The following is a 13,319-nucleotide window of genomic DNA, read 5'->3' on the forward strand; positions in this document are numbered from 1 at the left end:
AGTAGCGCCGTCCCCTCACAGCTCTAAGGTTTGATCCTGAGCTCGGATTTTGCGTGTTCTCCCGTCTCCCAAAAACATGCTGGTTTGGATTGGCCACAATGAATTTAACGTTCTTCCACGTCTTCAAAGGTTTCCTCAGGATTCTCCGGTTTACACACACCTCCCAACCAAACATACCGAGCGAACGGGTGCACGAATGTCCGTACGATATCCAGAGACGGACTCGTGTCCCGATCCGAACGTGTCCTACGTTTCCAGGACAGACTTTGGATCCACCAGGAAGGCGTTTCACGTATCGGTTAAGATTTAATTTTTTGTTTTCGGGGTATGCAAACTTCTTCACCCAGTGCTAATCTATTCCCTATACCTGTTACACTGGATCGGGATCGTCTAAAATAGCGCAGAAACAAAATAAGTGTAAATCATAGATTTTAAATCGTTCTCTGCGGATTTAACCCTTGTATGTCGTTCGGGTCTGTGGGACCCATATTCATAAACATCAATAGTTTTGAAAAACTTTGCTTCCTTGTAAATTTGTTGATTTTTTTTCCCACTCATAACTTGATTCAATTTGATTTTCTTTTTTATTACATTTTATTTAAAAAAAAACAAAAAAACAGCAAAAACGAGTAGCACTTTAATTTAAAAATCTGATGTAATAAAGGTAAAGGGCAAATATTAACCATATCTGTACACATCTGTAATTTTAACATAAAATTTTTGTGTTGACAATTTTTATTTTATTTTTTTTGCTTTTACATAATAATTTTAACCTGTTATATGAGAATAACATACTTTGTGTAGGCTTTGCATCTCGTTGAAATGTTTTAGGGGGACTTTTGTTCGTTTGAAAACAAGCTGATCTCGCTTTAATACTGAGCTTGAATATTACCTCAGTGGAATGCAGCGCCTCTGTGCTAACTGGCTAAATCTCTGACTGCAGCTGCCAGTCACCAATAGTTGTATTGAGTGCAGTCGAAGCTAGCAGGCACTGCACCTTTCCCATGAACCATGGCCACTAGTGTAAGCCTTGCTGTACGGTCTCAGCCGTGTGAACGTTAATGACAAATTTCTTAAGTCTATCAGACGTTAAACAAACATTCAACAACATGATTAATAGGTAAAAAAAAAAAAAAAAGACGATGTAAACGACCAGCTTTCTGTAAAGGGGCGTGTTCTTACTATCTTGACTGAAAGCCCTGCTCTCTCCCTCTGTATCAGCTAGCTTACTATCTTAGCAAGCCAACGTCGGTACATTATGTAGCTGAAAATAGCCAGCGTAGCTTCTTTAGCTTAGCTGCTACTCTTTACTGTCAGAGAAACTAACGGCAGAAATCTGTTTAGATTTCAACCGTGAATTGTTCTGTTCGTGTAAAGGGAACATACTTGCCTTTTTTTTACGAGCCCTGGAAGACATTTTTTTTCCACAATTATACCGATGAAAGACTGAAGACGTTTAAAGGGGAATAATTTTATCGGCGAATTTTTAACCGGCTTTTTTTGTGTTTGTTTTCCACACAGAACCCTGTGCTAGTAAATGTTAGCAAGCGGGCGCGAGAGAAAAAAAAGGCTGACCCTCGAATTTTGGCGTTTGTGATTTTAAAGATAAGGTAAATGTGCACATATTGGCTTGTTTGCAATGTATTTAATCACAGTTATTGAGTGAACGTGTGGCGATGTCAATGTCAGTCAGCAGTTAGCTCAGTAAACTAGCAAAACATTAGCCTGAATAATAGCTTTACTGGCAGACTGATATGAGTTCAGTCCGGGGTTTTTTAAAAGCTAACTAGCTAACTATTAAAAACGTTTCCAAACCTCACTGACAACGTATACGGGTTTGACAAGCTGTTAATTTATCCACAATATATCGCTAATATGTTGTAAGACACTGTTGCCACGGATAAATCGTTAAATTTGCGTGACAGTCCTGTTACCATGAAGTTCTGCTACACCGTTAATATGGCTGACATTTCGTTCTAGAAATGAGCACGCGCAACCTATACTTACAATTTAGCTCGACCGTGATTGGTCAGAACGGGACTTGGATTCGCGCTCCGAGAACGACGATTGGTTGTTTACAGCGCTGTGTGTCGCTGTGGGGAAACTTGCTAGTTCTTTGGCGGCGGTCTGACTTGAGTGATAAATTGTTTTACGTAACTTTCACATAACTTTCTCGATGTATGGATCGAAGTTACGAGTAGCAGCGATGCAGAAACTGTCACAGAAGTATACCGTAGTACTGATCGTGAAAAGGGTGTCATGGTAACCGGTTAAAAAGCGAAGTGCCGGAGGCCTCGAGCGCAATATCGATGTCCCGCCCCCCCAGAGACGGCAAAAATAAAAACACACTCGGTGAACGTTGACTAATCTTTTAACTAATTTGCTTTGTTTTAGGTGTTTTATAAACAGTTTATAGATGAAATCATCGGCGGCATTGCCTTACCACTCGGTGTGAACAGTTACGGTATGTTTCTGGTTCTTATCTCCTACATAAAGTGTCATGTTTGTGTTTGTTTAGGTTAATTTCTATAATGTCACTAGCTAGCTAACTAATTTAGTACATATTTGTACGCTGTTATTGTCTGATACACGTTCAAAGCACAGACATCAACAGTGAGTTTATTTATTTATAAGATTATGAGCTGTATAAGTTGTGAACTTTTAACGCTTTTTCTGTGATCAGTCATTGTTTTTTTTTTTTTTTAATTATTAAGCTAGTTTTAATTTGGTGTTGTTTTGAGGGTAGTTTTGTAATTATAGGTGAATTATAATTGTTAGGGGATAAAAAAATAAATAATTAAAAGTTAATAATATGTTTGAAACATGTCTTGAATTTTGTCACCACTTCCGGTAAGATACAGCGCGCGCATCGCATTTAAAGGCACATGACATCATAATTGTAAACAAACAGGTCCCGTTTTTATTATAGGAGGTTCTGTTATTGAAACATCTTTTGAGAGGAATTCACTTGGCGCCTGATTACACCGATCATGATACTTAAATGTCTGAGCAATATTTGTTTTGTTAAAAACTTAGACGTTTCTTTTAAGACATTAGATCCATCAAGAAACTCAGGGGTGTCTGAAAATCATCAGCATCTATGTTTTATTGCTGAATGCATGGAAGTTTTGTAATCATTTAAATCACACGCTGTGATCACTGAAATTTTGGGACTACAGATGTACAAACAAAGCTTATACTTAAGTTTAAAGACATACTGATCTAAAATGTTGAATTACTGTTGTATTTAATACGCATGAAGATGTACAGCGTTGTTGATCGTTTGGAATTGAACTTGCTGCCATCAGACTGATTTAAGTTACACCTAACTTATACAAGATCAGAATTGAATCTTGGACAAAAGCCTAGAGCTTTGATATTGGTATCATCAAAATAAAACTAAATAAATAAAAGTGGATTTGACACATCCCTGTTTGGGTGCCCTGAGATTGCCTTTGACTCTCTTGAAGGAGAAGTGCAAAATCAGTATTTGTTTTACGCTTGATTTTTTTCTTCTGTGTCTGTGTAGGTCCAGGCTCAGCGTGGCTGTGTGAAGGTGTCCATGAGAAAGCCACGCCGGAGAGGGGGCCTCCTCGGGGGTTTGGGCACCAGAAAAAGCGATGCTCGATGTGGTGGATCTCGGGGGGCCACACAGCCCCGCTCGCCCTCCCCCTATAGACTCAAACTCTCCCCAACACGAGAGACCCTGACCTATGCCCAGGCCCAGAAAATGGTGGAGGTGGACCTGGATGGCCGGCTGCACCGCATCAGCATCTTTGACCCGTTGGCCATTATCACAGAGGATGAAATGATGGCCCAGGACATGGCTGAGTGCAATAGCAACAAAGAGAACAGTGAACAGACTTCTGTAGCCATTGTGGCTAGTCCAAGTCGCAGGTCTGCAAGCCAGAAGGGCAGAAAGAAGGACTCTAAAAATTCTTCCTCTCAGAATGCTCACAGACAGCATCACACGCAAAATAACTCATCCCAGCAGAACAATAACAACTGCTCAGCCTTACCGGAGCCCACTTTTAGGGTTTTAGAGTCATTTGAACCCATTGAGGCTTCACCTCTGCCCACTGCCTATTATCGTTACATAGAGAAATCACCAGAGGAGCTGGAAGCAGACGCTGAATACGACATGGATGAGGAGGACGCAGCCTGGCTAGAGGTGGTGAACGAAAAACGGACATCTGAAGGCCAGACAACTGTATCGTCTGACACCTTCGAAATCCTGATGGACCGGCTAGAGAAGGAGTCGTTCCTGGAGTCGAGAATCCCTCAGAGTGCCGTGGATGAGGACGCCTTCTGCTGTGTGTGCCTGGATGACGAGTGCCTCAACAGCAATGTGATCTTGTTTTGTGACGTGTGCAATCTCGCTGTACACCAGGAGTGTTACGGTGTGCCATACGTGCCCGAAGGTCCTTGGCTTTGCCGCCGTTGCCTTCAGTCTCCCTCTCGGCCTGTAGACTGCACGCTGTGCCCGAATAGAGGCGGCGCATTCAAGCAGACAAGTGACGGCCATTGGGCACATGTGGTATGTGCCATCTGGATTCCCGAGGTGTGTTTTGCGAACACGGTATTTCTCGAGCCTGTTGAGGGTGTAAACAACATCCCGGCGGCTCGGTGGAGGCTTACGTGCTACCTGTGCAAGCAGAAGGGTCGTGGTGCCTCGATTCAGTGCCACAGAGCCAACTGCTACACGGCATTCCACGTCACATGTGCCCAGCGGGCTGGACTCTTTATGAAAATCGAGCCGGTACGAGAGACCACAGCCAACGGTACGATGTTCTCTGTAAAGAAGACAGCATTCTGCGAGGCACACTCGCCTCCCGAGAAGGAGGGTTCGGATGACGAAGATAACGGAGGAAGGGTGCTGGGCTGCCGGGCCAGTCGAGGAATGAGTGCCTACGCGCAGAGTCCTCAACTGATAAAGTCTTCACGAAGCAATAAGAAAGACGGCAAGAAAAAGAAGAAGGGGAAAAAAAGTCCAGAATTAACATCCAAAAAAGCGTCAACACCCCTGGTCACCGTGCCCCAGATTCCCCCACACAGGTGAGTAGATCACACAGAGATGAGAGTCATGACAGTCAGTACGATAAGGTGGGTCGTCATACGCTTTTCTGGTATATTGCATACTTTCAGTACTTTCATTTTCTTGTCAGTAAACATGGCTACATGTTTATCACCTGTATTCATGAGCGATGTGGTTGATGACCAACCACAGGACGTGATATTGGACGTGTTTCAAAACCCTTTAATACTCGGAATGGCTGGATTGTCGAAGCCTTTTTCGGTCCTCTTACTATGTCTTGTATTTTTGTCAATCCTCTCGCCAACAAACCTGTAGAAAACTCTTCCTAGCCGAATAATCTCTCGCTTATTTCCGTATCCACCTTCTCCTAAAGCAAAGCACCTCATAAGTCTTCATCCATTCATTTGCAGTGGTTTATTTGTGATTTCTTGTCTCCCACAGGTTAAACAAAGTTTTTAAAGGCATTATTATTCAGAAGAAGAATTATTTTATGCAGCGGTTGCACAATTATTGGTTACTGAAGCGCCAGTCACGTAACGGAGTACCTCTCATTCGGCGGTTACACTCGCATCTGCAGGCCCAGAGGAACACGGATCAGGTGTCGCTTTTCTCTGTCATGGTCGTGTGTGTTCTTCATGTATGATCTAGTTATTTGACTCGATTGGCTTTTCCTCAACTAGACTTGTAGACTTGACCTTCGTGTGTGTGTGTGTGTGTGTGTGTGTGTGTGTGTGTGTGTGTAGACCGAACCAGATGAGAAGGTCAGCGCTGTGCGAGAAGAGCTCAAATACTGGCAGAAGTTGCGTCATGATTTGGAGAGAGCGCGGCTCCTGGTGGAGCTGATCCGGAAGAGAGAGAAACTAAAGAGAGAGCAGGTACTGTCGGGTTTTAAAATGATTTTTAACCGCTGGTAGTTTTTAATCTCAGAATTTGTTTGGTGCGACACTGCCTGACACATTGTCCCTGTAAACGGCATGTTCCAAAGTGGCTTATTTCACTTACGGCATTTGCCACCGATTATAATATTAGTTCATTAAAATAATAAGACTTTTAGTATTTCCCTCAATGCGAATGCAATGGCCACCGTTTACATTCCTGCGTACCGGTGATATTCGCTTCGAGGCTGTTGCCAACGTCATCTGACCTGTGAGTCTCAGGAAATCAGCGGCGTTGTGGTTTCGCTATTTTAGATAAACATAACGGATGGGCTCATCATAAATAAATGTACTATGCCGCTTGCCTCCGGCGGTACGAAGGCACGTACTGTAGATATTACATTTTTTCAGTTATTCAAAAGTGCTGAGCAAGTATCCGTTTCACTACTGACTCGAACTAATGCAACATGTAGTTTCAAAATGAGGCATGAAAACGAATCAATGTTCATTTACAAACTCATTGGCCTTCGGCGATGTCCGGTGCGCGTGCTGTACGACGGATGGTTTTAAATGCACACACTAGCGTTTCAGATTTTGGAATTCTCTACAGTGCTTTCGGTGTCCTTTGGGCATAAAGAACGGAAAGTTGGGTTAATCGTGTAGCACTCTGTGCTGTGCAGGTGAAAGTGCACCAGGCGGTGATGGAGTTGCAGCTGACTCCTGCTCTGATTCTGCAGCGCTCCACTCTGGACCAGCTGCAGGAGAAAGATGTAGCGCATATCTTTGCACAGCCGGTCAACCTTAAAGAGGTATGGGCTAAGAATGATCACCTTTAAGAGTAAGAGGTGACGTCGTGGAAGTCAAAAGGAGCTCCCTGTTTGTTTACACTGTCATGATATAAAATTTATCCATCACAGGTACCAGATTACCTAGAGTTTGTCTCTCAGCCCATGGATTTTTCCACCATGAGGTCCAAGCTGGAGGCTCACCAGTATCACACGTTTTCTGACCTGGAGGCTGACTTCAACCTCATGATCTCCAACTGCATGCTCTATAACGCTAAGGACACTGTGTTTTACAAAGCGGCGGTGCGTCTGCGGGACTTAGGGGGTGCGATCCTGAGACACGCACAAAGGCAGGCTCACAACACAGGGCTGGACCCTCACACGGGCATGCACCTCCCAGAGTCGCCCCACAAAAACAACTACTACCGTTGCACCCTGGAGGACGGTGAGTGGCAGGGGACAAATCCTCTGTTAAACCTGTGTATGTCAGTTAGCTTGTCTGTAACATGGTATGTACATTTGAATGATGTCACTTCATCTCGTACTTTCCATAAGTCAACATACTGTGTGTATTGTGCAGTGGACACCCTGCTCGACCCCGAGAACCGGCTGCACATGACCGTAGAGGACCAGCTGAAGGAGCTGCTGGATAAGCTGGACGTAGTGACGTCAATGCGCTCCAGCGGAGCCCGCACGCGTCGCATTCGGCTGCTACGCAAAGAGATCAACAACGTTCGCTACCGCCGAAACTCCCACCTCTCTAACGGAGACGCCAAAGAGGACGAGCAGGATGACGACGAAGATGATGAGGACAAGGACATGGACACTGAAAATAACCTGTCTTCATCCTCAGACAAAGGTTACATTAATCCATTGACATTAAACGATCGATAAGGGTTAGAGTTAGGGACATTCTTTTACAGACCAGCCTAGACCCAGGCATATGATCGTCAAGAGTCATTAAAATGTAAAATACATAAATGTCGTAACTCTCGTGCCTGGTTATTGTTACGTCTTACGCCTATAATACGTTTCACACAGTATTCATGAAGACATAGATGCGTCTTAATGATTGAGTCGTACACCATTTTCCTTTCCTTCATTTACAAATCTTCTATTCCTTTCTAGATGATTGTAAATCCACGCCCCCTCCCACTCTGGAGCCCTCAGGTCTGGCCTTATCCCCTCCTCCCGGAGAGACCCCACTGGATCCCCCTACTCTCCGGCCAATGACTGATCCTACAACCATGTCCCCTCCCGAACCTATCAAACCAAGTACTAAGAGTCCAGATGCAGAGTCAGAGGTCGGCCTGGCCTCTCAAATCTCGAGGGTACGAGAGACCCCACCCGTGTTGTCTTCCAGTGAGGGGAAGCTGCTCAATGGTGTCTCAAACACTGCGTCTCCTACACGGCCTGTTTCGGGAGGAGTGGGTCGCCGCACCTCCATCCTGTTCAGAAAAGCGAAAAATGGCGCCAAACTTCATCGCGACAATCAGCTGCAGAACGGTGAGGGTAGAACACCACAGCACCCCACCCCACCAACTACTACTACCACCCCTCTAACCACAGAGGCGACTGTACCACCCGTTCTCACGCCGGTCAATCAGACACCGCTCAGCTGCAGCACCAGCCCTGAGAAGCAACAGGAGAAGACTCCACCTCGCTCTATAGAAACCGGTATAACTGTTAACTTTCCTAATGACTAGTTTGTACTGGGATGAGTAATTGCAGAACGACTTACGGTATTATACCCGACGACTGTTTCACTGTACTGCCGATTAAGGGAAGAAATGTGACCGTCATCTCTCTTCTAATTCCGTCACGCCATAGAAAGTCTATTCGAAACATAGCCATATTTAATAGTATAATAGTATTAGTCTATAATAACGCTACTGAGTTTATGTACGATTTTAAAGCCCCGACATCTGTTTGACAGAAAGTCCAACACTGGAGATTCTTGCCAGATGTTGACTTTAAGTGTCCTCACTAAAAAAAAAAAAGGTTACTAGATCATTTTATTATAATAAAAATCCGTTTTTTATTTTATATACTAAGCCTCAGCTGTTACTATACAATCGATAACACATCAAACTTATCAGCACTTAAATTGTAACGATCGTCTTATTAACTCGTGACCATGTGAGCGCGTAAGCCTGAACTGTATGTAGCTGTTAGTTACAGGGGGACAGATTTTAGTCAGAGTTTTAAAAAAGGGTCCGTGGTTTTGGCGTCTCTTTGGGCTTTAGTGATTTCTAAACAAGTTCCTTTTTGCGTTCACAGCTCTCACAAACGGATTCAAAAAGCACAAAGACGGTGGCTCGGACTCTGACAGCAGCTCCTCACCCATACTGAAAAAGGAAATGTAAGCCGCTATTACGCTCAAGTCATTCTAGACTTTTCGTTGTCGTCCGTATCCTCAGATCATTTCAGAAGAATCCGTTAGAGTGACGGATATCAACGTGTTCATTTAAATAACTTTTGGTGTGAACTTGAAAGCCAGATATTATTGCTTCGTAACCCATAAATCTATCATGTATTAGGTGTGTGTGCTTTCTGTTGCTCGATGACTGTTTATTTGTTTGTTTGTTTGTTCAAATCTTTTTTTTTCTTTAACTTGTACTTTTGTGTGTCTCGATGATCCTGTTATGTTTTTAGTACACTGCCACCAAAAAAAAGTCGCGGCAAACCTGCATTGTCCAAAGTACCATTCCTAGAGACCGTTAACGGAGATTCGGACTACACTGGACCCGGTAAGGCGACATCAGACTACTGAGAGCTACTTATGTACTTCCAAAGTATTTTTGCTAATCTTTTGTTCTTCTCTATCTCAGTGGATATGTTGTCTATAGAGAGCGAAGCAGAACTCGAGCCTCTGGACCTTGTCTGGGCCAAGTGTAGAGGATATCCATCCTACCCTGCTCTGGTGAGAGATGGTGCTCTGGAGTTATTTCAGTCAGATTTACGGACTTACCGATTTACTGCAGACGTCCACAGCGAGACAATAAAAAGAAATGCAGAGGCAGATTTTATTTTAGAGCTCTTTGGACATGTCAGTCTTTTGAATATTGGATGTGATGCAGTGTATCTTGTATAAAATGGCTTTAACTTAAGATGTAACCCCAAAATATTTCTATTTATATATTTATATTTTTGGAAAAAAATTCTGATTATTTATTTAGCACTTGAAAATAGAACGTTCCAAAGCAGCTTTACAGAAATCTGGATATGGGTTTAGATTTAGATGTGAACTTAAAGAGCAAGCCAGAGGCGATATCGGCAAGGGAAAACTCGCTGAGTCGACACGAGGAAGGAACCTTAAGAGGAACCAGACTGACACCAGAGAGTGTGATTTATGAGTCATTACTCATCCACAGTTGTGGATTATAATAGTGCTACAGTAATGAGTTCTTTAAAAGGATCCTTAGCGTGAGCATTTTATTTATTTATTTATTTATTTATTTATTTATTTATTTATTTATTGAGTTACAGGCTTTAAGTCTATTGTATCCTGTTGAATTTATCTCATGAATAATAAACTAGACCTGATCAGACTGCGGGGTCAGCAGCAGTAAAATAGAATCAACTCAGTACTTATGAGAACATATTGGGGCAGGTATAAATGAAAATTACAGCAGTAGTGCACAGGGTTGGTCAAAATTCTGTCAGGAGTAAGTGTGGAATTATTTATTTATTTGTTTGAAAATGGGGTGTTTATTGTAATTCCACTTCACTGTACAACAATAACACTTCTGAAAATCTTGGCAAATATATAAATTATACAGTAAAATAGAGTGAATTCTGACCGATTTTATTTTTAAAAAAATTGCTTGCTAGTGGTAATTTAATTTCACTGATTACAGAATTCAGTTTGTAATCTGTACAAATAAACTGAAACACAAAAGTCTACCATGCTATTATTTGGTATGCCTTTTATATATATATATATATAATATATATATAAAGTACCAGGCTCCAGTACATGCCTGTGGTGTTTCACGTGTAAAACATTTGGCTTAAATGTGCCTTTTCTCTCTCTCTCTCTCTCTCTCTCTCTCTCACACACACCCTGCTGTAGATCATAGATCCAGAAATGCCAGAGGACGGTGTGTTGCACAACGGCGTGCCCATCCCCGTGCCACCGGCAGACGTGCTGCGGCTCGGAGAGCAGAGACAGGAGGAGACTGGAGACAAACTCTACCTTGTTCTGTTCTTTGACAACAAACGCACCTGGTATGAGCAGCAGAGATGAAACGTTTCACTCTGGACCTCAGGGTTATGTTACAGCATTTACATTTCTGGGATTTAGCAGACACCTTGATCCAGAGTGACTTACAATTTAATTCAATTGAAAAAGCGAAAGCAATTGAGGGTTAAGGGCCCTGCTCAGGGACTCAGCGGTGGCACCTTGGTGGACCTGGGATTCGAACTCATGACCTTCTGGTCAGTAGTCCAACGCCTTAACCACTAGGCGACCACATCCCAGGCTTTTAGACACCTTTGAACTGTATCCACTGAACTGACTTGATTTATCTGTCCATAACTTCTGTTAATGGAATCCACCAAATAATGTGATATTTACTGATCATATATTTTTTACTCTTGAAGGAATACAGAAGTTTGCAGCAGATGGTGCTGTAGCTCTTTACCATAAGTGTATCAGAAGGTTGTCAGGCCAGGTTCATATAAGTATTTGTTTACATCACATTCATAAGTGCAAGGATGCGAGTATTTAATTGGGTTGAAAATATTAGAGAAAAAAAAAAGATTAAAGAATTTATAATTAAATAATCATCCCAAAAGTGGGAGAAAAACCCCTCGTCAGACATTGTATGGCTTTCCTGGTAACGGTAAGGCCGTTACATCCATTAGCAAATGCATACGATATACAGTATAATAAAGGATTATACTGTACTGTGTTTCACTGACTGTGTTGTTGCCTTCGCAGGCAATGGTTACCGCGGGAGAAGCTGCTGCCGCTGGGAGTAGACGACACGGCGGACAAACTGCGTCTGATGGAGGGCCGAAAGACCAGCATCCGCAAATCCGTGCAGGTTGCCTACGACCGAGCCATGATCCATCTGAGCCGAGTACGCAGTGACCATGGCTTTATCGCTTCCAGCTACCTGTAGACAGGATTCCTGCTGCGCATCACTACCTGATCTCACCACTACCGCTCAAACAGCATACGCACAGACGGCTGCATCCCAATCCTCTCGTTCTACTAGTCTTGTAGAGCAATATCGAGAGGCGAAGTTGCTCGAAAGCAAGTTCCGTGCATTTCTTTCCAGTGTCAAGGAGGAGTTGCAGCCTTTTTTTTATTTAATTCTTTTGTTGTTTTTTTTCCTTTTATGGTCTCGGTGGGTTAGAGAAAAGATTTTAATGAACATAACTGTGAGTGTTTTTTATTTTATTTTTATTTTTTTTTTAATACTAGTGTCACTTTAAATCTGTGGTTTTGAGTGTGGACCGTCTGAAGGCTGGATATAGACACATCCACAACGGTATCTGTTCTCTGACAACGATTCGCTTAATACAAAGGAGTGAATGAATCAGCTGGCTAGTGCGTGCGAACGTGTGAGTGGTTCACTGCCATCTTTCTTACGATAGCTTTTTACTTTTTACCGTTTTACGAACCACTTCTTGTATATTGTTAAGACACTCGTGTACATAACTACTTTTTTATCATATGATATCTAATTTAATTCGGATCTCGTGTATGAATTCAATCGCCTGGATGTATGAAGAAATTAGATCTCTTCTGTACATATTTGTTTAAAAAAAGGAAAGAAAAAAAGAAGAAAAAAGATCACATCACTGGCTTGCTGCAAAAAGTGTATCCTGCTTGTCCTCAAACCGTGCGTACGTTCAGTCGCAGCGAGAAACCTATACTTACAGTCTATGTCTGATTTGCAGCCAGTTGTGGTTATATATTATCATTTTTGATACATAGAAATGTAATTTATTTATGAATCACAGACCGACAGAGTGAGAAAGAGAGAGAATTAAATTATATATTGGCTGAAGATTCAGATCAAAGCTTATTTAAGGTTGAAACTGTTGAAATGGGTTTTAAAAGAAGATGGGCTTTGTGACCTTGAGTTAATTGTCAAGCTTTTTTTTTTTTTTTTTTAAAAAGTGTATGTGCTGTAAGGAAGCTGTTCACAAACTGTTAGACACTCCCTTTTTTTGCACCACGAAGCACAGAGCCTGTATTTATTATAGAAAGTTGTTTAGCTCGTACCTGTTTATAAGATGTTGAAGTTTTACGCTTGTACAAACTGCAGATTTTACCTACTCGCCAAATATCCTGTCTGAAACAGTATTTTCTCAAGTGGGGGAAATAAATGTTCTATTGAAACTCTTAATACTCATTTTATTTCTCACTAAGCTCTTGGTTCTAATCACAATGACGCCACGTGAAATCTGTAGGGAAGTGTCGATCGAGTAGGCTTTATGACTCCGTCCAATGCACACAGCACTGTCTTTTTGGAGAAAAGTGGCACTCGTTGGGGGAAAAGTAACCCTACAAAGGGCATGAAGGCAATCATTGCTGCTTTTTTATTTATTCTTTTTTAGATGGAAAAACTATCAGTGTCTTAAGTCATGCCACACTGAAATGCAGTC

The 13,319-nt window shown here is 42.3% G+C and overlaps 1 protein-coding gene across 3 annotated transcripts; it reads left to right on the forward strand.

Moving 5' to 3' along the window:
- Window positions 1–829: 829 nt before the first annotated feature.
- Window positions 830–13,060, forward strand: brpf3b (bromodomain and PHD finger containing, 3b). Of its 3 annotated transcripts, XM_027151075.2 has the most exons (14): window positions 830–1,610; window positions 2,395–2,464; window positions 3,530–5,055; window positions 5,477–5,633; window positions 5,779–5,910; window positions 6,591–6,719; window positions 6,828–7,140; window positions 7,276–7,554; window positions 7,824–8,372; window positions 8,976–9,057; window positions 9,351–9,445; window positions 9,527–9,618; window positions 10,771–10,925; window positions 11,641–13,060. In XM_027151075.2, the coding sequence occupies exons 3-14, from the start codon at window positions 3,563–3,565 to the stop codon at window positions 11,822–11,824; spliced, it is 3,660 nt and encodes a 1,219-aa protein (XP_027006876.2). In that variant the 5' UTR covers window positions 830–1,610; window positions 2,395–2,464; window positions 3,530–3,562; the 3' UTR covers window positions 11,825–13,060. The 3 variants fall into 3 exon arrangements, with proteins under 3 accessions (XP_027006876.2, XP_027006879.2, XP_027006878.2); XM_027151078.2 differs by lacking the exon at window positions 2,395–2,464; XM_027151077.2 differs by lacking the exon at window positions 830–1,610 and having other exon boundaries at window positions 1,635–2,464.
- The last annotated feature ends 259 nt before the right edge of the window (window positions 13,061–13,319 follow it).

Source organism: Tachysurus fulvidraco, chromosome 14 (genome assembly GCF_022655615.1).
Source record: "Tachysurus fulvidraco isolate hzauxx_2018 chromosome 14, HZAU_PFXX_2.0, whole genome shotgun sequence".
Taxonomy (NCBI): Eukaryota; Metazoa; Chordata; class Actinopteri; order Siluriformes; family Bagridae; genus Tachysurus; species Tachysurus fulvidraco.

Excerpts from the sequence above, each read along its gene's own strand:
- brpf3b (XM_027151075.2), top strand. The coding sequence starts at position 3,563 with ATGAGAAAGCCACGCCGGAGAGGGGGCCTCCTCGGGGGTTTGGGCACC. Across the intron at positions 5,634-5,778 it reads CCCAGAGGAACACGGATCAG|ACCGAACCAGATGAGAAGGT; the intron begins GTGTCGCTTTTC and ends GTGTGTGTGTAG. Across the intron at positions 8,373-8,975 it reads ACCTCGCTCTATAGAAACCG|CTCTCACAAACGGATTCAAA; the intron begins GTATAACTGTTA and ends TTGCGTTCACAG.